Here is a 25,306-nt window from a genome sequence, read left to right on the forward strand (position 1 = left end):
TTTTGTTTTAGTCCTTGACTACTCTTTTAAGTAAAAACAAGCTAGACCATGCCCATGAAGGATCTTTTAATAAGCTGCTGTCCTCACGACCACACCATCGTTGGGTAGCAGCCCTTATACAGGTGTGCACCGACAAGTGCTCCCTTTATAATAAATTCAAGACTGGTGGGTAGTCATTGTCCCAGCTTTTGGAGAGTAGGTTTGCCCCAGGCAGAGAGAGCCTCAGCTAGTATTGCAAAGAATGCCTCTTATCTTTCCATCTGTTTGGCTCCTAAGAACAGGGTTTTTTGTAGAGCACAGAACTTAATAGATCTGTGGCAACACTGAGGCAATTACCTGTTTTTTAGCAAACAAGGGCCCAGTTTTGTTGCCATAATAACTTTGAGTAATTCCCAGAGTACTAGGGAGAAAGTTAAGGCTCCATTCTTTTTTTTCTTTTAAGTTTATTTATTTATTTTGAGAGAGCTAGTGGGGGAGAGGCAGAGAGAGAGAGAGAGAGAGAGAGAGAGAGAGAGAGAGGTGGAGAGAGAGAATCCCAAGCAGTCTCTGCACTGTCTGTGCAGAGCCCGATGCTGGGCTCAAACTCATGTAATGTGAGATCATGACCTGAGCAGAAACCAAGGGTCACACGCTTAACCGACTGAGCCACCCAGGTGTCCCACCATTCTTTTGTTTTGTTTTTTTTTAAGTTTATTTATTTATTTTGGGCAGGGGAGGGGCAGAGAGAGAGAATCCTAAGCAGGCTCCATGCTGTCAGCACAGAGCCCAACGCAGAGCTCTATTTCATAACCCTGAGATCATAATCTGAAGGCTCCATTCTTTTTTTTTTTTTAATTTTTTTTTTTATTGTTTATTTATTATTGAGAGAGAGAGACAGAGCTTGAGCAGGGGAGAGGCAGAGAGAGGAGGAGACACAGAATCAGAAGCAGGCTCCAGGCTCCAAGCTGTCAGCACAGAGCCTGATGCGGGGCTTGAACTCACAAACTGTGAGATTATGACCTGAGCCAAAGTCAGACACTTAACTGACTGAGCCACCTAGGCACCCCTGAAGGCTCTATTCTTGAAGGAGAAAACTGTGTTTAGAAGAGGAAACAAATGCAACCTGACCAGATTATGGCATATAATGTTTTCCACCCTCATTCGAGATTGGGTAGTTAACTAACTTAAGGTTCTTGGCATGTGTTGACTTATTGTGAATTAACATCATGCCTACTGCTATGTGTCCAGCATCTCCATCACTGGTGGCCCTTCAAGGCATGAGTCAGCTCAGCTCCAGTTCACTGTGAGAGATCTGGGATCTAAGGAGATTAAGGGACTCTTGTTCAGAGTCACTCATTAAGTGAAGGAGCTAGGATTTGAACCTAGGTTTGTTTGTCTTAAAAAAACAAAAAAGAAGGAAAAACATACTCAATTAAAATAACTATTCAAAAAATTTCCCAAGGTTTTTAAATGTGCTCTGTCTACATATTTTGTTAATTTAGCCAAATGCTTTTTGAGTTTGTTGGACTCAAGCATCTGAGTCTGAAGTTATTTTTATATACAGGTTATATGCATATGCATAGATAAATGTGTAGTTTTTGCATATGTTAAATTATTTCCTATTTCTACCAGGTATATATATTTAACCTCATTCTATCTATATACATAGATATAACTTACATAAAAGCAGGGCTGGGTGCAGGGTGAGTCCATATGTCCCAGTTTCACTGCTGGTCCAAAGTCAAAGAAATATATTCCAGCTATCAGAAGTAAAATAATTCTAATTTCCACTTTTTTTTCTTTAATGTTTATTTATTTTTGAGAGAGAGACAGACAGAGTGTGAGCAGGGGAGGGACAGAGAGAGAGGGAGACACAGAATCTGAAGCAGGCTCCAGGCTCTGAGCTATCAGCACAGAGCCCGACGTGGGGCTTGAACTCAGGGACTGCGAGATCATGAACTGAGCTGAAGTCAGACGCTTAACCGACTGAGCCACCCAGGCGCCCCTCTAATTTTCATTTGTATCTCTGGAAGGACATTAAGACAGAAATGGTTTGTAACCAAGAGCAGGTGTTGGGAAATCCCTTGGCCTCTCCGTTCAGCCTCCAGAAGCTCCTTTCTGTGCCAATCCTTATGATACTCTTGCTTTTTCTTCTCACCTTCCCTCCTAACTCTTTATTATGTGGAGTAATTCAATTCCTCACCCATTGTTTAGTTTCTCTAGAAGAAAGGAGCTGACCCAGTGCGCTAGGAGACATTTTACTTAGAAGCTTGAAGTGTGAAGGTGAAGGTGGGGCTGGAGGGAGAAAGATTGTGGGAAGTCAGACATTGGCCATTTCTTATAAGAATTACAAGTTAGTACTTTTAGTCCTTGTTATAGGTACCGTTTTATTTGTACAAATTTATATTGGAATAATACTTGGCTTTCTTGTACATCAGTGTATCATTTGTAATGCTTTTTCTAGGCATTAAATAATTATATAGTGCTTACTTTGTACCAGGTACTGTTCCAAATGCTTTGTATATGTTAACTGATTTAATCTCCACAACAGCTTATGGGTAGCTACTGTATTTCACCCTATTTTAACAGATGAAGAAACTGAGTCACATAGAAGGTGAGTAACTTGTACAGGGCCTCACAACTAACAAGGGGTAAAATTAAATGAAATTGAACCCAGGCAGTCTGGTCTCAGAAATTAGGCTTTAAGGGGTGCCTGGGTGGCTCAGTCGGTTAAGCGTCTGACTTCAGCTCAGGTCACGATCTCGCGGTCCGTGAGTTCGAGCCCCGCGTCGGGCTCTGGGCTGATGGCTCAGAGCCTGGAGCCTGCTTCCGATTCTGTGTCTCCCTCTCTCTCTGCCCCTTCCCCATTCATGCTCTGTCTCTCTCTGTCTCAAAAATAAATAAACGTTAAAAAAAAAAATTAAAAAAAAATAAAAGAAATTAGGCTTTAAGACAATTGCTGAACTACCTCTCGTGTGAAATAAAAATGTTTCAGTTAATTATGAATATTTTAAACATTTATTTTAAAAAGTAACGTGGAGGTTGATAGATAATAAGGTAATATCTGAATGTTCTGCCTGTTCTGAATTTTCTTCCCGCTCTGAATAGTTGCTGTGGTACCTGGACCACTGACCAGGCTCGGGACTTTTTCTGGTGTGTGAATGAATGTCTTTGAGGTAATGGGATTTGGAAGATAGCAGTTTTCTCACCTGCTTCCTCAGAAATGAATGATCACTTCCCTTAAATGGGTAGTCAGTTGCTGCTTCTAACACAGGATAAGAATGCTTTGAGGGGTGCCTAGGTGGCTCAGTCAGTTAAGCATCCGACTTCAACTCAGGTTATGATCTTGAGGTCTGTGAGTTCCAGCCCCGCGTTGGGCTCTGTGCTGACAGCTGGGTGCCTGGAGCCTGCTTCGGGTTCTGTGTCTCCCTCTCTCTTTGCCCCTCCCCTGCCCACACACACACACACACACTCTCTCTCTCTCTCAAAAATAAATAAGCATTAAAAAAAACTTAAAAAAAAAAAAGAATGCATCGAGTCCACAAAACACGAAGCCGCAAACAAGAAAACATAAAAGTGGAAGAACAAGGTTGGGCAAGTGAGTGTGGGAGTGAAAACAGTCTATCTTTTGTTCACCTCTTTATTCTCTGCTTGAGGTGCCACCTGTGGGCTTCCTTGGAGTTGCCTGTATGCCTTTGTTTTCCTTGTGTGAGTCACTTCCCTGGTAGTGACGATCAGAGTTAGCTGTTCCTAGACTGAATGTACGTACTTGATCATCCCTTTACTCTTGTTCTGTAGCCACTCACTGGATTCACTTTAGGGACTAAGGACGGCAGATACCTGGGTCCCCTGACACTCAGTCCTGCCTCCTGAGCCCAAGGAAGATAATACCTGTTGAATACGACACTATTTCTGAGCCTGGCTTTTGCTTCAGAATCCTCCTCAACAGTGCTCCCAGCAGTGTCTGCCAATCAGTCAGACGTGGCATAAAGCATCACTGACCTAGCACCAACTTACCATCTCCAGCTAGATAGACCCTTAGAACTAGGTCTGGATGTGACAGAGAAATCAAAATGGAGACCTACCTGCAAGAAGGCTCAGATACCACCTGGGCAACCCTGTGTGTAACAGATGCAGACCGAAGCAAACGAGGGTAAAGCCACTTACCTAAGGTCACTTTTTTACTTAGTAGCCGGACTAGAATTTAACAGGCTTCCTGCCTCCGAACCCAGTGCTCTCGCACAGCTACCTCTGTGTTGCGTGTCTGAGTTCAGCTCTTCCCAGACCTCTTCGAGTCTAAAAGTTTTCCAACTCAAGAGAATATTTTTGCTGAGCCTCCAGTTGTTGTCACACCTTCCACACCGAACCTGAGATGAGGCCAGGCTGGCCCACGACAGGTATATATGAAACTTGTTGGGTCTTGGGTCATCGCAGTTTATCTTACAGGTGGCAGCAGAGAGTGGGGCGTGGAAGACTGTGGGAACACGCAGCCTGCTTGTGTCCCTGAGAGACACACATACCTTCCATACCCTCTTCTTGTCATATGACCCTGGGGAACCAGGTGCCCTGGAGGATGCCAGGGCATGTAGAAGCCGCACAGGGGGCCCTTTGAGTGTCCTTGTTTACGGTGCAGGTTCCAAAATGGTAGAAACCCAGCTTCATTACTTATTCAGTGAGTGACTTTGGGCAAATTATTTCTCTCTCTCCGCCCGAGTGTCCTTATCTGTGAAACAGCTCTGTCTCATAGGGTTCTTGTGACGATTATCTGCGATGATGCTTTTAAGGTGCTTTAGCACAGCGCCTGGCATATACTAATGGTGGCTACCCAGTGATGTCATAGAAAGTGGCAGAATGGGGAGCTCCAGAAATTGGTCTATCCACTGCAGAAACCATTCTGCTGGCAAAAACTGTCAGCGAACTTTCTCTACAAACTCTAGGATCTAATATAAAAAAAACTTCCAGCTATTAGAGGAATGCTTAATGAAGAAAGAGGCTGCTAAATTTTGACATGTAAGAAAATCTATGAGGTTACTAGTTGACTGCTGAGATAATATAGCAGAGATGTCAGTGACCACACTCAACAAAGAGCACAGTCTGTGGGGTGCATGGGTGGCTCAGTCAGTTAGCATCTGACTCTTGACTTTGGCTCAGGTCATGATCTCATAGTTCGTGGGTTCAAGCCCCATGTCGGGCTCTGCACCAACAGCACAGACAGCCTAATAGCCTTCTTGGGATTTCTTTCTCTCCCTCTCTCTCCCAGCCCCTTCCTGGCTTTCTCCCCCTCCCCCCTCTGACTCTCAATAAACAAACAAACAAACAAACAAACATTAAAAAAAATTAAACGGGCGCCTGGGTGGCGCAGTCGGTTGAGCGTCCGACTTCAGCCAGGTCACGATCTTGCGGTCCGTGAGTTCGAGCCCCGCGTCGGGCTCTGGGCTGATGGCTCAGAGCCTGGAGCCTGTTTCCGATTCTGTGTCTCCCTCTCTCTCTGCCCTTCCCCCGTTCATGCTCTGTCTCTCTCTGTCCCCAAAATAAATAAACGTTGAAAAAAAAAAATTTAAAGGCCCTTCGCTCCTATTCTCGGGCCACAGCTTAAAAAAAAAAAAAAAAGAAAAAGAAAAAAAAAATTAAACAAGTAAAAGAGTGGAGTCTGCCCAGAGGAGTTGAGAGATCCCTCAACAGATGGACGGAGGCTCTCAACAAGCAGCAGCATGCCCTGGGAGGGGCAGGGGAGTCTGATTTCCAGAGGCCCTGTGTTATAACCTTCACCACGTCCAGATTTCAACAAAAGTTAAAAACCTACAAGTAGGAAAGTATGGCCTATTCTCAGGGAAGAGGAAGAAATTGACAGAAGCTGTCCCCAAGGAAGGCTAGGTGCTGGATGTTGGCATCCTGGAATTTAGGATAATTATTAAAAGAAAACTTTGTTGCTTATCATCAGGGTACTATGGGAAACCCTATGCTTTCTTTTGGTTTTACATTGTGTTATGAATACTGTAAATATTTTGCCCTTTTCTTAGTGGAAATTACCATTAGGGGAAAAATGACCAGTTTGTAACTTGAGGAAAATAACCTTGGGAAAATTTTACCCTTGGATCTGTCTTTGAAAACATAGACACTCCTACTGTTCTATTAATTTTTTTTTTAATGTTCACATACATGAGTAAAATCAGATAGTATTTTGTACTTTTAGAGTAACCACTCACTAAAGACTTGTATTTGGATTTAACACATTCATTATTCTTGTTTGAAATATAGCTTATTTGGTATGACAAAAAGATAATGTATTTTATACCATAGTAATTCCCCATTCTAGGTTGCTCAGACTTTGTACATTCCTTTTTTCTAGCCCTTCACATGCTACTGGTGTGGCCAATAGCATCAGGGCTATTCCTTTCTCCTTTCCTTGTTGAGTGACATGAGACATAGAACCTCAGTGTAACCTGAGTGGGTTTGGTCAGAAATCTGAGATCATCTTGAAAGTGAGGAAAGGTTTTTTCCCACAGAGACTGGGGCGTGGAGAAATCATTTGGCAGCGAACAAAAGTTTACATTGGTCATGGAATTGGCTGTCAACATGTGAAATCCAAAGCCAGAATTCCAGGTTACACCCAGACCAGGTCTAAGTAGTTAACAACAACAACAACCAAAAACCACAAAAAACCCTAATTTGTGTCCTGAGAGATCCAGTTGAACATCTGTGTGCTACACGTCCACCAGTGAGTGAACTAGCTACCCTCCACCAAGTGATCCCAAGTCTCTGTTTTTTTGTCCAAAGCAGTGGCAGTAGAGTTGTACATTTGAGAATGTAAAGTCTTCATTCGCACACCTGTCAGAGCCCTGGCTTGGAACTCAATGTAGGAGATGCAGAGGAGGCAGGAATAATTATTTTCCTAGCTTCCTTCTAGGAGAGGAGTTTGCTGGTGAGAAAGACTATCAGGATCTGAATGGCACTTGTGATGGGGCAGAGGAAGGTTTTGTTGGCCAAGCTGGTTGTCCTTGGAGTCAGGCGTGGGGTTGTCCTGGTTGTGGAGATATGTCTTGTCATTGGGCTTGGCCTTGGGGTTGTCCTGGTTGTGGAGATGTGTCCTGTCATTGGGTTTGGGCTTGGGGTTGTCCTGGTTGTAGAGATGTGTCCTGTCATTGGGTTTGGGCTTGGGGTTGTCCTGGTTGTGGATATCTGGGAGCTGGTCGTCTCTGGAAACAAACAAACAATAGCATCACAATCTCTTTGTTGGGGGGAGGTGGTGGTGGGCCATAGAGAAAGGAGGCTAATCTGATGGAATGCTGGAGCAAATTTCAGTAGACCCTTCTCAGTTACCAAGTATTTGTAGAGGATGAGGAAAAAACTAGGGGTACAGAATGTCAAGGAACAAAATGCAAGTAAGAAAGATTCTCTACCCTTAAGGTCTACACAATCCTAAATGGGAAGGAATTTATACAACTACTGAATTTGTTGTTGGGTGGGTAGTCTGTCCTCCTATGTCTTTATGTCCTTAATGTTATATTAGATCAACCAGTGCAAATATCCAGAATGGCATGATTTTCTTTTTTTCCTACTAATTTCAAAGGTTGCATGTAAAGCTTGTAAGAATAGATAATCATTCAGACCTGAGGATGGCTACCCCTGCCCTAAAGCAAGTGCAAAGAGGCCCTGTACAAACCCCTGAATCTCTTTCTGTGGTTTCAGAGGCACTGGTCATTCTCAGATGTGGGGGTCTGACCATCCATGGGTTCTCTGAGGTTGCCTTGCAGAGAAGCAGAGAACCAGGCCCTGGGGGTAGTCTGATCCTGGAAAACCTGGAGTATTATAATGATGCCTCCAGGGGTCTATGGATCAAAGAGGACTATATAGAAGAATAAGAAGGGAGAAATCCTGTGATTTGCTCGGGCCCAAGCACTGTCCCCAGCGGGAGGGTGTCTTCCAGTTAGGAGGCCTTGTCTTATCTCATTTAGTGTTTCTCCAGGGCAAATGTTTCTCTAGTATCCCACTGAGCCACAAAGTCTGAACACAACTACTTGAAGGAATCCTGATTAGAAACACACATTTTTTCTTTCTTTCTTAGCATTTACATGAGTGTTCATCTTGAAAATACCCTTCAGGAAGAAAATAATACCCTGGTCTTTCCACAGAGGGGAAGCACCAAAGGAAGCCATGAAGGCATTCATGTAATAGTTTCCTTAGGCAGAATCACTTTAAAATCTATTGCTGAAAACAGATATCCCTTGTGACCACATTTGCAATGTACAGTCAGCAGGAAAATGAGCATGATACTGCATGTTGGGGGGCTCCCAAGGAAGACTTGTTATCTGGACATTGAGAAAGACTAATGTTTATTGTTCTTGGTTGAGCTTTGCATTTTAAAACTTCATTCGTAGTAAAATGTTGTCTTTCTAGTTTTGATGTAAGTCTAAGAAAAGTGGAAAAAAGTATAAGATGTGGACTATGAGTCCTAGTTTTGCCATTTGCTTTCTGTGTGGCTTTGGGCAAGTTACCTATCTTTCTTGGACCTCAGTGTCTCGAATTTGTTTTAGCTCCATAGAAGGAGGTAGGAGAGAAGGAAGAGGACAGAGAAGGGAGGAGAAGGACCAGGAGCTCCAGGATGGTTTGAAGTTGGAGACGATAGCCTGTGAAAGGTCAGTGTAAATCTCTGGTGGTAGTGGTGGTGGCCAGAGGCCACTCTGAGAATGAAGGAAAGTATGAGTATTTCTACACTGTCAACCCTTCTTTATGCAAATCTCCCCCTCTTCCCTTCAGCTCCTTGGTTAGAGTCTGCTATACATATGAAGACTTTGTGTGAGTGGGAATTCTTTGTGGAGATTAAAGAAAGAGCTGACTTTCATATCCATCTATGTAGTATTAGACATAATGGCTCCTGAGGAAGCAGTAGTCTGGAGTCACAGGTGACTGAGAGTTAGCCCCTGGGAGTTGGCAGAAATGTTGGGAATGGCTTTTGTTTCCCAGAGGGCATCTGATAAGGGGTTGAGCCGTCTTCTGTAGGTCTCAGGTGTTGGGGGACTCAACTGACATCTGGACAATCATGACCAGAAGACTTTCTAGAACATCCACAAAGTAATTTTCCAGGCTGACTGAATCACTGCCAGATGTGTAAATAGGCCACAGAGGAACTTACCTTTTCTTCTTAGTTGCAGAGAAGAAAATGTAGCCATGTTGTAGAAATTGATAGCAAAGGCTCTGTGGAGGGCAAATCAATAAGAGATCGTGGTGAGGACCTCAGCTCTGGAATTCACGAGTCCTGCTCCCATTTCTTCCTTCCCAGAGGATCCCGACCTTAGTGTTCTCTACAGCATAATCAGCAGATCGTTAAATACTGATCTGGTCTATATTGTCTTGACTAAGATCCTCTGTGGTTTTGCTCCAGCCAAGTTCTTGTCCATCCCCCCCCCCACCAATTACAGCACCCCTGAACTCCTCACCGGCTGGTATGTACCTCTGCTCTTTGTTTGAACCACTCTGAACCTCTATTCTTTGTCCAAGCCAGCCCTGCCTGTGATCTCCGTCCTGGTCCCATCTGCCCATATACTCAATAGTAACCTCTATGAAGTCATTAACCCACACAGAGCTCCATTAGAGAGACATGCTCCTCGACTGCATTGCCTTGCTGTGAGCCTCTTCTGCCACAGGAGGGCAAGCTCCATGGGGACAGGTTCTGTTGTCAGCAATGCCTGACACATAGTAGGTGCTCAATGTTCATTAAATGATCTATACAGCTTGGTATGTTGTTCTTTTTTTTTTTTTTTAAACTTATTTATTTATTTTGAGAGAGAGGGAGAGGGGGAGGGAGAGGGGCAGAGAGAGAGAGAGAGGGACAGAGAGAATCCCAAGCAGGCTCCATGCTGACAGTGTGCAGCCCCACACAGGTCTCAAACCCACAAACTGTGAGATCATGACCTGAGCCGAAACCAAGAGTTGGATGCTTAACTGACTGAGCCTCCCAGGTGCCCCCTTGGTATGCTATTCTTATTATAGTGATTTCACTATCAACCCATTCTCTCGTTCATACATTCAACAGTTAATGAGTGTGCACCATATGCCGATCACTATGCTTGGTGCTGAGGGGACAGTGGTGGATGCGACAGACGTGGTTCTAATCCTTGTAGCACTTACAGTCTCTTCAGGGAGGCAGACTTTAAACAAAACAATCAGGGGCTCCTGGGTGGCTCAGTCGGTTTAGTATCTGACTTTGGCTCAGGTCATGATCTCACAGTCCACGGGTTTGAGCCTCCCATCAGGCTCTTTGCTGACAACTCAGAATCAGGAGCTGCTTCGGATTCTGTGTCTCCCTCTCCCTGCTCCTCCCCAACTCGCACTCTCTTTCTCTCAAAAATAAACATTTAAAAAATTTTTTAAAAAGTAAAACAATCAGTGGATGACTTAAGCAATGGATCCCAGGTGTGCTATGTGTTGTGAAGAAGCAGTGAAAGTTCTGAGGGTGAAAAGCAGGGAGCTGGAACTTGACCTGGGGGTTTAGGGAATGCTTTCTGGAGGAAGTGATGTTCACCCTCTGCAGTGATTTCTACAGAGGCCTTGCCTCCCCGGAACTCATTGTGGAGCCCCAGAGGCAGGGGCCTCTTCACATCTCCTTGTGCCCCACCCAGCACGGTGGAGCTCCCTGCCGTCTGTACCCCCATTATATGTGCCGGTCCCTCCCCTTGTCAGCCGCGTGGGCCAAGGAGGGGTCTGGAGACCGTACTGTCTGTGGGGATGTGCTGTTTCTGTGGCAGGTGGTCACCGTTGGGTCTTTCATCTGTTGTTGCATGGAGTGTAGAGGCTTTAATGATGTGACGTGTAAGCAGAGTCATTGCCCTGATTAGCTTTGGTTGGCATCTAGGAGACTGCTGTCATCAGGAGGCTGGGATGTAGCAGCTCCCTTGCATTTCCACTCTCAGAAGTCACCATGGGCAAAATGACTTCTCCAGAGCCAGCCATGTCCCATCAGGCCCCAGGCATGGCAGGAGAAGGCAGGATGGCTCAACAGCATCATCACCATCAGTGTCTGTAGAGACTTGGTGGCTATTGACCGGGGACATGGCTTCATGGTGAGACCTGCCCTTTTGGTACAGAGTGGCAGTCTGAAAGTGTGAGGGCCTCTCAATGTGGGCTCCTAAAGTAACCTGGGTAACATCTCTAGCTGAGAGGAAGGTCATTTTGGTAAAGTGGAATGTGAGCGCCGGCTGGCCTCGCCTCGGAATCTGAGTGTGTCCATTCGGTGTGACACTAGGAAGCCAGTGTTATTACGTGATCATCACACTTGCCATTTTCAAACGAATCTGTTTTAAAAAATGATCCTCTGGAATTTGATGCAAACATGTGCCCAGTGGCAAAGATTCTTTGCTTGACCAAACTTTAGTCAGGCTCCAGAACCTTCTCCCAGGCCTATCTGTGCACTTCCTTGTAAAATCTGGTTTCAGCAAGAACACTTCTAAGTCAGTTGAGCAATTACCTCTCACCCTTCACCCCTAACACCTGGTTCTTCCTCCTCTACCACCCCAGATAATATCTGCTCACCTTGGCCTGCCTTCTGCAAGAATCCTGTTAGGTCAGTTTAGCCAGAATCCCCCTTACAGGCCTTGTTGTTTCTTCTTAGTGACCCCCCCCCCAACCCCCCCACCTTGCTTCTTGGCTGTAAATTCCCACTTGCCCACATGGTATTCAGAATTGAGCCTTATTCTATCTTAGATTCTTCTGTTGCGACAGTCCTGAATAAATTCGGTTTTCATTTGTTAGCTTGGTTTGCTTTAACCACTGTCTAGCTCTGGATTTCTTCAAAACCAGATCTTTCTGTCTATGTTGAGCCTGCCCTGGGGGGAGGGGGGTGCGTGTGTGTGTGCGCATGAACTGTAGGTAAAATGTTGGACAGAATGGTGAAGCAGAAAAAGAGCACAGCTACTAAATTCTCCACTTTGTGTCTGGGGTGCATTTTGAGCCATCTCAGGTCAGTGTAAAACTGCATAAACCCCATCTGCAAAAAGCCCATAAAAGCCCAAAGCAAATCACATGGTGACAGGTTCTTACTGTAGCTCGATTGTGGTTATGTTTTCGGAGTTAGGAGATACCCAGTTTGCTGTGAAGAGCTTGTCATTCAAGTTCTCCAGGTGATACAGGGCGCTGCTGTTGCAAAGCTTGTCTGCTTTTTCCCAGAGGCCTAGTGAGGTGTTGTTCTCATCCACTGCTCGCAGGACCACAGAGCTGATATTGGCATTTACAGGAACCCATACTACGAGGGAATGACAAGGAAACAATCAGCTGCTATCTGTGGCATGTGACAGGGGGATGAAGGTCATGAAATCAAAATTTAGTGTGCAAAAAGAAAGTTACAAATAGGATGTGCATATAATACAATCCCATTTTATTTATTTATTTTTTTTTAATTTTTTTTTCTTTTTTCAACGTTTATTTATTTTTTTGGGGACAGAGAGAGACAGAGCATGAATGGGGGAGGGGCAGAGAGAGAGGGAGACACAGAATCGGAAACAGGCTCCAGGCTCTGAGCCATCAGCCCAGAGCCTGACGTGGGGCTTGAACTCCCGGACCGCGAGATCGTGACCTGGCTGAAGTCGGACGCTTAACTGACTGCGCCACCCAGGCGCCCCTACAATCCCATTTTAAAGGAAGTTGATGAAAAAGTCTGGAAGGAAATATGAGATATTAACTATGGTGCGGGGGTGCAAGCTGGTGCAGCCACTCTGGACAACAGTATGGAGGTTCCTCAAAAAATTAAAAATAGAACTACCCTACGAGCCAGCAATTGCACTACTAGGCATTTATCCAAGGGATACGGGTGTGCTGTTTCGAAGGGACACAGGCACCCCCATGTTTATAGCAGCACTATCGACAATAGCCAAAGTATGGTAAGAGCCCAAATGTCCATCGATGGATGAATGGATAAAGAAGATGTGGTATATATATATACAGTGGAGTATTACTCAGCAATCAAAAAGAATGAAATCTTGCCATTTGCAACTACGTGGATGGAACTGGAGGGTATTATGCTAAGTGAAAGTATCAGTCAGAGAAAGACAAAAATCATATGACTTCACTCATATGAGGACTTTAAGACACAGAACAGATGAACACAAGGGAAGGGAAAAAATAATATAAAAACAGGGAGGGGGACAAAACATAAGAGACTCATAAATATGGAGAACAAACTGAGGGTTACTGGAGGGGTTGTGGGTGGGGGGATGGGCTAAATGGGTAAGGGGCATTAAGAAATCTACTCCTGAAATCATTGTTGCACTACATGCTAACTAATTTGGATGTAAATTAAAAAAATAAAATAAAGTAAAAGATATTAAGTATGATTTCTTGGTAGTGGGATTATAGATTATTTTTATTTTCTTCCTAGTGCATTTTTGTGTTTTCCAAATTTTTTATAGTAAAAGGTAAAAGAAGACCAGTACTCTGGCCCTGGTTTTGCTATATAATAGGGGTGAGCTCGTGGATGGCTCTTAATCTGTGGAGCCAGGTTCCTATCAGCCAGTTGAAGGGGATGGCCTCTTTTCCCCTTCTGTCAGGGTGAGTGGAGAGTGGGGAGAGATGTGGTTGATGCATGAGAAAGGGTCAAGTGGGCCCCTTGGGAAGTCGGTCATGAAATAAGGGCCTGTTAGTGACAAGTCAAAGCAGAGCCCATTTCCTGGTCCTCTTGGTCTCTATTGTCAAGTGTGAGGGAAGGGATGGGGTCTCTGAGCCCCAGTACCTATCACATAACCCTAGGGTTTCTTGACCTTCCCCAATCAGGTGAGTCTTCCGTGTTGATCTAGCCTGGGGTGCACTCACAGGCTAGATTCCAGCATCCTGATGGGTAGTGGAGAGGGAATTTCAAGAGAATGTTTCAGTCTGTCCATTTTCTCCCTCAGAAGATCCCTTCTGAGGGGTGCCTGGGTGGCTCAGTTGGTTAAGTGCCCGACTCTTGATTTTAGCTCACGTCATGATCTTGCGGTTTGTGAGATCGAGCCCCGAGTCAGGCTCTGTGCTGCAGCAGATTCTCTCTCTCTGCAGATTCTCTCTCTCCCTCTCTCTGCCCCTCCCCAGCTAGCTCTCTCTCTCAAAATAAATATATTAACATTAAAAAAATAATAATAAGATCCCTTCTGAAAGAATTTCTCAATGCCAAAGGGCTGTTCTCCAGGTCCCTGTCAGCCACTCACATTCATTCAAAGACTTCTCCTTACAAAGCATAGAATATCCAGCCTGTAGCACAATAGGGTCAGACAATCCTAGATGAGAACTGTAGCTCTTACATTTAGGAGCAAGCCATTTCGTCTCTCAGCCCCGGTTTCCTTGTTCATCACTCACTCCACAAATATTTCTTGAATGCCCACTTTGCCCCAGGGCTGGTCCTAGTTCTGGGGATAATGATATTATCCCTTGTTACATGGAGATCATGATACCTTATCTTACAAGGTTCCTGGGAGTAGCACAGAGAATAGTGTTAAGACTTTAACACGTGATGGGTGTTGGATGAATGGCCATTGTTATTTATTTATTTATTTAAGCACAAAACATTTCTCTTTGTTTTTGCCAGTCATGGGGGTGGAGGGGGGGGAGGGGGATGGTGGTGCGCTGAGCCAAACCCCACAGGCCCCGACTTGCCCGGCAAGAACCTGGCTGCTGTTGTAGACATACGCAGGGTGGAGGGCTCTGCGATGCTGTCCGGCAGATTTCACCAAGTCTGTCAGTTCTCCTGGGGGCATGCTCTTGCCTGTGCTCTTGCTTCTGCTTGCTCTCTCTCTCTCCCTCTGGCTTCTTGCCTCCTTTCTTCCCTCCCAGGCATCTGTCAGTCTGGGTTTCTGGCCTCCACCTTCTCTCTTTAGACCGTAGCCAGATCAGATTCCACACACACTTCCTTCTGGATACAGTACTCTCCAAAACCGTCCAAGTGCCCTTCTTTCTAGAGGATCTAAACATTTCTGCTTTTATATTTTCACTTCTCTTGATTATAGGACCCGGCACATGGCTTTCATGGTCCTCCTAGCCTGGCTCACTGTGTTTTCTGCCCTCCTGCCCTCAGGGCAGCCGGCCTTCTTCTGGCTCTGCAGATGCACCCAGCCATCACCTGCCCTGGCCTTTGTTCGTGTCTGACCACCTATCTGGGATTCTGCCTTCTCATCACATATTCCATCCCCGCTTACCCTCCAGGACCGTGCCTATGTCCCACCTCCTGGCCAGTTCAGCCCTCTTTCCCTCTCTCTCCTGAAACATTTATGTTTATATTTATGGAATTGAGTCCTTAACTACATCCTGGCTTGTACTATATACTGTGGTTTCATCCATGTCAGTATCTGGCCCATCCAGTGCTGGGCACCTGGAGGGTACCAGATAACTACTCACTGATTGATTTAAAAAGTTGTGCACCCAAGGTGGTACAGTGCCCTTAAAGATGAAGGGTCAGGAAAAAGGCAAGCAAGTACATCCCTCTTGCCCACTGAAGGGAAAAATGGAGGCCGATGCTTACACAGCAAAATCTTAATATTGTCACTGCATCACAGGTTTCTTTCCCTGATACCAAGACAAACCTAGGAAACCTCTCCTAAGATAACACCTAGGCTGCCATTGTGCCATGGGACATGCCATGTGGTCTATATATGACCTGCCAATGTTGACACAAACCCTGAAATTAAAAAAATATTCAAAATGAAAATAAGGAGAAGCTGTTGCCCTTTGTGGGTATGTACCCAGTCTCCCCAAAGGTCCCGCATCCCAGAGGAGTCCTGCAATGACACCCTTACAAGGAGATCACAGAGCTTGTTGTGTAATCCTAGGTGTGGAGTCTGACACTTCACGTCTCCGTGAGCATAGGATTTTGACTCCCAACTTAAATCATTCACGTAGTGATTCAGTTTATCATAGAACTTTTAGCACATTTCTGTTCTGAGCTGAAGTCAGACGAAACTTGGAGAAGTGCCCGGCACATAGTAGGTGTTCGGTGAACCGGAGCTCCTCTCCTCCTTCCTCACCCCCCTGCTCTACCCAGCACCTATGTAAATGCCTAAGTTCCCTCTCACACAGTGTATTCCCCTGCGAGGGGTCTCATGGATCCTCTCCTGACTGTTCTTTCTCCTGCTTCCCTACTTTCAGAAGGCCCCCATGCTACATGTCTCTCCCCCAACATCTTCACAAGATAGATTTCTTTTTCTTTGATTTCAGCAGCAGAATCCCTCACCTTGAGATATGTTACCTTAAGTCCACGGTCTGTGATCTCTTTTGTAGCTGTTTCTCTGACCTGCCCCAGGTCCTTCTCTGTAGATAAAGTCATACATATGCCTTCCTGTCCTCATCTTGAATTATAAGATTATCTGCCCTGGCTTAGTAGGATAGGACCCACTGTCTGAAGGAGTGGGATACAGTGACCTGAGTCACAACGGAGGCCCTTAGTGACAATCCCGATGGAAAAAAAAAAAAAGGAAAAAGGACAAGACAGGATGAGCATGGGAAGGCAGACCATGGTCGTTCTCCTGCCAAAGTCTGGACTCTGTAGTTTATGGGTGTAATATCCACGCTGGTGCTCCCTGAAAAATTGGGGTCGAGTTCTAGGATAGTAGGATGACACAGTAATGAGACAGCAGTCCCCGAAGCTGGACAGCCTGGCTGAATGGAGCTGGACAGATCTCAGCTGTTAACTTGGGTTCAGATATTAACAGTGCTCCTTCCTGTGACCTTGGGTAAAAACTTTAACTCTCCTGTGCCACAGTTCTCATCTGGGAAGACAATAGCATTTACCCTTGGAACAGCACCCAGCACATAATGAGTGGTCTCAGTGCTCAGTACCGTAAGTGAGAGGCGTATGGTGCAGTGGTTAGGGGCCGGGTGTCTCAAGCTAGGCTGCTCGGGTTTCTATCCCAGTGCCACCATCTAAGTAGCTCTGTGACCTGAGCAAGTGACTATCACCTCTGCCTCTGTTTTCTCATCTGTGAAATGGGAATGACTGTGGTATGTATCTGCCTCACAGGCTATTGTGAGGAATAAATGCATGAATACCTGTAAACCACCATATTAAATGTTGTTATTATGAACGTAATTAGAAAGCACCTGCCTTGACTTATAAGGTTTGGCTGATCCAAAATGGGATATTTGGAGAATGTTCCTCGGCACCTCGAAGAGAAGCATCAGATTGGGAAGGAAAGACCAAGATTCAGGAGCCAGACAGTTCTGCCACTTACTTGCTGCAGTGGAACCCTGAGCCATCACCTCACTTCTCTCGGCTTCAGGCTGCTTGTGAACCAGGTGGGAGAGTAACACTTCCCCTGCCTAGCTCGCTCGAGTTTCCTCCCACAGACTGAAGGTGAACAGCGCCTCCCGGCATGCAACATGCCATCATCCACAGGGGCATTGTTCTCTCAAATGGATGTGAACAGACTACAGACTGTGATGCAGATACTACCCCTGAAAATAATAAAAATGCCCCTTTTCTTTAAGTGAGAGAATTTGCCTCAGGTGAGCTCTTGCTGGGGCTCAGTTAATCTGGGTGTCGGGACGTCATGGCCCCCTGGCTCAGGTTTGCGCAGAGAACAGGCAGAAACAGCCCCACCCAGCTAACTCTATCACATGTTCTCTTTCTTTCTGTTTCTGCCCCCACTTCCCATTTGGGTCAAAGACACATGTTTTATGTGATTGAGCGCAGGAATGGAGGGGTGTGCTCTGAAGTTCTGATGAACTCCCTATAGAAGGCAAAGGACGACAGAGAGAACGGCTTCTCACCTGTGTAGTTTCTGTTGCTGTCATAGACATCTGAATTGACCATGATGCCTGGGCCAGTGGTGGTGACCTCACTGAAGAACATGCATTTGTCAATTTCACCTGCAGAGCTGGCAGAAGAACACAGCAGTCCGAAGCATAGAAACAGCCCGAGTGGCAGCAGTGTGGAGCCAAGGGCTGCCATGGTCTTGACTGGTTTGGAGACAGCTGGGCCAGGTACTAGGAAATACCTGCGACTCACCTCTTTATATGCTCCGGGGTTGGAGCTTCTGCGTGAGGTCATAAATGCAAATCTCCTTCCCACTCCTCCCTAAAATGAACTGGTGTCTGGAATTCGGCCCAGAATCTCGCCACGAATGAATCTCCTGCTATTCGTCAGCATGACCCTTTACCAATTCCAGTTTTGCTCAAGAAGGGGAAGGTACTGATCATGGTTCTGTTCTGCACCTCATTCATCTCGGCGTCTGCTATTTGATGCAAGCTGTGGAGAATAGGCTGAGTGCTGGCAAAGTGAAATCCAGAATGGAGTGATCATCACATACCTGGCCCATTTAGAAGCTCCACTCTTCAGGCTCCTGGGTGGCTCAGTCGGGGAAGTGTCTGACTTTGGCTCAGGTCACGATCCCCCAGTTTGTGGGTTCAAGGCCAGCGTCGGGCTCTATGCTGACAGCTCAGAGCCTGGAGCCTGCTTTGGACTCTGTGTCTCCTTCTCTCTCTCCTCCTCCCCCACTCACGCTCTGTCTCTCTCTCTCTCTCAAAAATAAATAAACATTTAAAAAAATTAAATAGAAGCTCCACTCTTTTCCCTATAGGGAATCCAGGTGTAAAAGCTCTCTTTTCTTGGAATATTACATATCCTTTTCTAGCTTTCCTTTATCGAACATGTCTCCAATCCCCATCCATTTTGTGACTAGCATAGAATTAGGAAGACCATGCTTTTGGATTTATATTTATTTTCTGGAAAGAAACAGCTTTGGTCCACCTTGCTCCTGACATGTTCCTCCATAGCACCATAGCACAAGGGAAATACTAAAAAATCAGAAAATATGTTTTCTTATATCTCTCCTCTGATTTTTATGATTTATTTTCTGAAAGAGTACTATGTGAGTAGAAATGAAACCAAAAAATGTAGAATTGAATCAAGGTGATATTTATAAATGTTTCTTTGAGAGAAGCACTTACAGAATGGTAGAGCAAGGACCTCTGAAAAATCTACTCCTCCAGCAAAGCAATGAGAACACCAGCAAAAATGGTCAAAATCAAATTTTTCAGAACTCTAGAAATTGACCAAAGGCTTGCAAAAATATGAGGAGCATTTGTTTAAGAAAAATGGTGGAAGCACAGTGAGCACTGTGGCATTTTAGCTTGACTTATTCCCACCCCTCTCTCCACACCTCTGCAATAGCCTTAGAAACCAACAGCTTTGGGACACCTCGGTGGCTCAGTCAATTGAGTTTCCAACTTCAGCTCAGGTCATGATCTCACAGTTCATGAGTTCAATCCCTAGGTCAGGCTCTGTGCTGACAGCTCAGAGTCTGGGGTCTGCTTCGGATTCTGTGTCTCCCTCTCTCTCTGCCCATTCCGCACTCATGCTCTGTCTCTGTCTCTCTCTAAGTAAACATTAAAAAAACAAAACAAAACCCAACAGCTTTGCCATTATGGGAGCCATGGAAACCAGCAAACTAGCAGCCAGTGGAAGAGGGCAGAATGGGTTTGGAGTGTTCCAAAAGTCTCATTTCCAGAGAATTGTCACTGTGTGACCTATCTGGAAATTGCCTATAAATCAGAAATCTCAGGTTTCATTAGCTGACCACCAGGTGAACTGAGCAGAGACTTCAGTGATAAAGAAGACAGATGGGGCACCTGGGTGGCTCAGTCAGTTGAGCGTTTGACTCTTGATTTTGGCTCAGGTCATGGTCCCAGGATCATGGGCTCTGCAGGGCTGAGCTCCGCTCTGCTGATTGTGGAGCTTACTTGGGATTTTCTCTCTCTCCCTCTGCCCCTCTCCCCCACTTGCTTGCTCACTCTCTCTAAAATAAAAAATAATAATAATAAAAAGAAGATAGACCTCACAGAATTAATTTGTAAGTCACTAAACAGACAAAAGTAGCAGTAGCAACAATCAATAATACCAACAGAAACTACAACAAACCCTGGGAGGGAGGGGTATCACATATCCAGGATGACCACATTATATTTTTTAAATGTACAGTTTTCAACAAAAGATTACAAGACCTACAAAGGAACAAGAAAGTCTGGTCGGTGCACAGGAAAAAAAAACTGTCCTTAAGGAAGCCTATATATTAGACTTAGTAGACAAAGATGTTATCTCAAGTATTATAAATACGTTCAAAAAGTAAAAGAAACCATGTCTAGAGAGTGAAAGGAAAGTATGAGAATAATGTCTCTTCAAGTAAAGAATATTATTAAAGACATAAAAATGATTTAAAAGGAAACAAATAGAAATTCTGCCATGGAAAAGTATGACTGAAATGAAAATTTCAGTAGAAGCACTTAACAATAGATTTTAACTAGAAAGAGAAAGTATCATTTAACTTGAAGATATTCAATAAAAATACTGGAAAATTTAACCAAATAAATGTGGGACTTGTATACTGAAAACTATAACACAGGACCCAGAATAGCCAAAATGATCTTGGAAGAACAACAATAAAAACAAAGTTGGACTTAAACTGCCTACAATTTCAAAACTTAGTATTTAAGCTATAGTTATCAAGATAATGTGATAATGGGATAAGGATACACATATCTAAACCAATGGAAAAGAATTGAGAGTCCAGAAATAAACCCATACACTTATAATCAACTGATTTTTGATAAGGGTGCCAAGACAATCTGATGGGGGAAAGAATAGTCTTTTCAACAAATGGAATAACTGGATATCGACATCAAAAAAATGAAACTGAACCCATAACTCATACTATATAAAAAATTAGCTTAAAGTGGGTAAAAAATCTAAATGTAAGTGTTTATACAACCTGCCCCCCCCCCAAAAAAAACCACGTATAACATTTCATGGCCTTGGATTAGGCAACACTTTAATAGATACAATGCCTAAAGCATAAGCAACCAAAGAAAAAAATAGGTAAATTGGACTTCATCGAAACTAAAAGCTTTCATTCTACAAAGAACACTATCAAGAAAGTGCAAGGATAATCCAAATAATGGGAGAAAATATTGCAAATCATCTATCTGGTAAGGGCCTAGTATCCAGAGGATACTTACAACTCAACAATAAAAGAACACTTACAACCCAACAATAAAAAGACAAGTATCCCAACTTAAAAATGGGCAATGAGTACTTTCTCCATAGAATATACACAAAAGTGAAAGAGTATGTTAAAAGATGCTCAGCATCATTAGTTATTAGGATAATGCAAATAAAACCGCAAAGAGATACCACTTCACGGACAGCGGGATGGCTAAATGACATAACGAGTGTCCGCAAGGATATGGAAAATCTGTAACCCTTCTGCATTGCTGATCGGAATGTAGTCAATTTGGAAAAACAGTTTGGCAATTCTTCAAAAAAATTAAACAGAGAGTTACTATTACATGACCCAGCAACTCCACTCATAGTTATGCACTCAAGAGAATTCAGAACATATGTCCACACAAAAACTTGGACATGAGTGTTCATAGGAGTGTTATTCCTAAAGCCAAAAGGTGGGAAACAACCCAAGTGCCCATTTACTCTTGAATAGATGCAAGAATAAGGCATATACAACAATGAAATTTTACTCAACTACAAAAGGGAATGAAGTACTGATAGATGCTGCAACATGGATGAGCGTTGAAAACATTATGCTAAGTGAAAGAAGCCAGACACAAAAGACCACATATTGTATGATAGCACTTATATGAAATATCCAGGATAGGCAAACTGATAGAGACCAAGTATTTTCCAGGGACAGGGTGGGGGTGGATGGTGGGAGGGGTGGTAGGGAGGAACAGGGAGAATGAGAAGTGACTGCTAATTGGTTTGGGGGTTCTTTTTGGGGTGTTGGAAGTACTCTGGAATTAGTTATGATAGTTTCATCATTGTGTGAATATACTAAAATCCACTGAAATGAATTTTATGGTATGTGATTTAGATTTCAGTGAAAATATTTATTTATATAATATTATGTGTAAGCAAGTTAGGGGTAGTAGAAAGAATGCAGCAGAACTTTAGTATTAGATACTGTTTAGGAACCTGGCTTTGGGAGAGTTTTAATCTATCTTAACTTCAATTTCCATTTCTGAAAATTGGGGCATTAATACAAATCTTACATATTTTAATGTATGTTAAATGAGACATATATGTAAACTGTTTTGGGGGATGGATGGAGTGGGTCTGGTACACAGTAGGTGTATAACACATGTTGATTTGTTCTCTCCCTTCTTTCCGCTCTTTCTTTCTTCCTTCCAGCTTTCCGTCCTTCCTTCCTTCCTGCCTGTCTGCCTGCCTGCCTGCCAGATTAAGGTAGTGGGTCAGGAGAAAAGAAAATATAGGAGTTTTGCTGTTGATATGGAGACAGTAGTGTAAACCTCCTTGTGAATTGAGGGCAGACGATTGGGGCAGAGCGGGGAAACTGACAAGCAGAATTGTTCCATTCATTTAGTACATTGTGGAGCTCAGCCCAAGAGAGAGCCTGTATGAAGTCATCAACACTGCCTTTAGGGAGGAGGGAGCTGTTGGCTACAGAGACAGCTGTTGACAAAACAAAATTGATCTTTGATTCCTCCAGAAGGGACTTGAGTTTTCTTGAGGATAGACCACAAGAAAACTTGTTGAAAAAAAAAAATAGATGTATTTGGACTTCCCACTATTCCTTCACCCCTTTCTCTGTAATTTTGGATTCTAGTTCCTAGAAATTCATACCTTTTAAAAAGCTCCATAGATGATTCTAGAACAGTTCTTTTTATCTTGAATGTGCATTCAGATCACACGGAGCATCTTGCTAACATGCAGTTTCTGATTCAGTAGGTCTGGTGAGGGGCCTGGGACTCCTCATTTATAACAGGCTCCCAGGTAATGCCAAGACGTTGCTGATCCCTGGAGTTCACCTTACATAGCCAGGGTTTAGAAGCTGATGTAAGTAAACCAGGTTGGAACTGAATGTCAGACTAGTTGTTAAGGTCAGAAAAGCTGTGTTCTGTGACTGTACTGGGTACCCCAAAGTTTCTAGTTGGCCTAGAGCTTATATGCTGATACTTCATGCTGTAGAATGTGGTAGGCACTTCCATACCTCACTGGTCTCTTTAGAAAGGAGAGCTTTCAGAGAGCAGAGAAGCTAGTCTTCCTAAGGTTAGAGTCTAAAGAGAGCTTCCCTAAAATTCCCCAGGAGCAACCGCACTGGTGAATGCAGGGATCATCAGCCTGAGGCACCTTGGCTGGTTTTGATCTAGTCTCCTGGGTGTGTCAGAGGTGGGAGGGATGCAGCATTCCCACCAAGGAGAATAGAGCAGAGACTTTAGAGTCACAGAGGCCTCCGTTTGAATCCTGCCCCTCACGTTGTAACCTTGGACTGTACTGACCTGTTCTGAAAGTCAGTTCTTTAAGTCCTTTTATGGAGTTAATAAAACAAACCTTGCAGGATCACATCAAGGTGTAAGAGAGAATGCAGGTAACATGCCTGCCATAGTCTGCCTTTGGTACATGGTGGTTCTTAGCTACCCATGGAAGGGCAGGGTGCATATTTGAGAGGAAGGGCCACCAGGGAGAGGGAGGGGCCTGGAGAATGTTTATAATACTCTCATTTGTTTACCAACAATGGATGCTTCCGTCAGCACGTTGACTTAGGGATAATTGAGTTGTACCTTTTGGCTTTTTGGATCAGGGTAGTGGGTGTTGTGCTTTTGAGGATCCCATGGTGTGGTTCCTTATGCCTTAGAGTACGGTAATCTAGTGGTCAGCTGTTTAGAAGATACAACTCATCCTTCTCATTCCCCGAGGCTTACAAATTCTTAGAGAGAGAACACACTATTGTATATGATATTAAGAATTTTCAAGCTGATCAAGCCCTAAGAGACCATTTTAATCAAACTTCCTCATTTATGTCTGAGAAAACTGTACACAGAAAGATTAAACTTGCCTAAGGCTATAGCCATACTTAGTGGCAGTGTCAGGGTTAGGACCACATTGCCTACCTCCTTCCATCTAGCCAGGTGCTTTCTCCACTGTATAGATTTACCACCCTGTTAATACATGCCTGTTCCTACTTAGCCTTTGAGATTCAGATGGGCCAAAGTCAAGGTCTGGTACCTTTTAGTTTTAATATTTAATACATCATTATAATTCAATATACTATATGATTTAAAATTTTTAATTTAATATTTTATTTAAATATGTGTGTATACTTTGTGGTGTATTTGGGTCTCTTACTAGTCTATTTGCATTTTATAGAACTTGGAGAGAAATGTACTATTGCAATAATTATTATCTTTGCTTAGTACCTTTTGTTGGTCACAACGTTGGCTTCATATAAGCCTAAATTGTGTGTCGGGAGCATAGTTGGTTTGGCACAGTGCTTTACCCACATTGCCTCATTTGCATCTTTGGTCAGTGGACTAGGGTTGCTGGGCATTGAGTAAACTGCTCAAGGTCATACAGCTTTAGGGGAAAATAACTCCTGCCTCACAGTCAATTGTGGTCAGACTCCAGGCTGCCAGCAGTTTGTCTTTGTGGAATAAGAGGAATGAGAACAAAATGATGAGATTTTGAAAGACAATGTAAAAATTTATTTAACTTAAGGGCTTGCCTTTTATTCGAGCATTACAGCTTTTTGATATTTTCTTATAAAAATGTCTTTCCGGTTGTGAAATTATGGTCATTGTAGCTTGTAGGTAGGAGAGCCTCCTCTTTCATCTTTTCTTCTTCTTTTTTTTTTAATGTCCTTATTTGGCAAAATGAACAATTGGCATCTTTTCTAGGTCCCTGAAGTCCAGAGTCTGGAGACTGGGGATCTATGATGATTTACTTTGTATAGTAACATCTAGAAATGCCTTGTGTTATTGTGGCAAGAAGCAGGGATTGCTGGCATTTAAGTAGGAGCTGGAAAGTTGTTTCAGGAAGTGTTCAAAGACCACCTTCTCAATAAGTGGGAGATTGAATCCTTTTTTTTCCCCCCTGTTCTCTATATTAGGTTTCCTGGAAAGCACCATTCTAATCTGTGCTACTATTAACTTAATTTTTATTTTTAGGTTCCACACCACATATAAGTGACATCATGCAGTATTTGTTTTTCTGTGGGTGGCTTATTTCATTTAGCATTACGTCCTCCAGTTTTATTCATGTTACAGATGGTAGGATTTCCTTCTTTTGTAAAGCCTGAATAGTATTTCAGTGTGTGTGTGTGTGTGTGTGTGTGTGTGTGTGTGTATAATTCATATACTCATATATATGTATATATTTCACAATTTCTTTATCCGCTCATCTGTCAACAGACACTTTTGTTGTTTCCATGTCTTGGTGACTATGAATAATGAACATGGGAGTGCAAATATCTCCTAGAGAAAGTGATTTTATTTCCTATGGATATATACCCAGAAGTGGGACTGCTAGATCATATGGTAGCTGTATTTTTAATGTTTTTTCCTCCATATT

General features: G+C 43.7%; 1 protein-coding gene across 1 annotated transcript; it reads right to left on the reverse strand.

Annotated features, from left to right (window-relative positions):
- Nucleotides 1–6,197: 6,197 nt before the first annotated feature.
- On the reverse strand, nt 6,198–17,913 carry PLET1 (placenta expressed transcript 1). Its single transcript, XM_043579340.1, has 4 exons — nt 17,701–17,913; nt 12,016–12,217; nt 9,113–9,174; nt 6,198–7,175 (listed from the first exon to the last, which is right to left on the reverse strand). Exons 1-4 carry the CDS (start codon nt 17,879–17,881, stop codon nt 6,883–6,885), a joined length of 738 nt encoding a protein of 245 aa, XP_043435275.1. The 5' UTR covers nt 17,882–17,913; the 3' UTR covers nt 6,198–6,882.
- Nucleotides 17,914–25,306: the final 7,393 nt, after the last annotated feature.

The sequence above is a fragment of the Prionailurus bengalensis genome, chromosome D1 (genome assembly GCF_016509475.1).
Source record: "Prionailurus bengalensis isolate Pbe53 chromosome D1, Fcat_Pben_1.1_paternal_pri, whole genome shotgun sequence".
NCBI classification, from domain to species: Eukaryota; Metazoa; Chordata; class Mammalia; order Carnivora; family Felidae; genus Prionailurus; species Prionailurus bengalensis.

Coding starts and splice junctions, on each gene's coding strand:
- PLET1 (XM_043579340.1), bottom strand. CDS start 17,881: ATGGCAGCCCTTGGCTCCACACTGCTGCCACTCGGGCTGTTTCTATGC. Junction 9,175..12,015: donor ATAACCACAATCGAGCTACA/GTAAGAACCTGT, acceptor TGCCCTCCACAG/AGCCTTTGCTATCAATTTCT. Junction 7,176..9,112: donor TCTGCAACTAAGAAGAAAAG/GTAAGTTCCTCT, acceptor GTTTGTTTCCAG/AGACGACCAGCTCCCAGATA.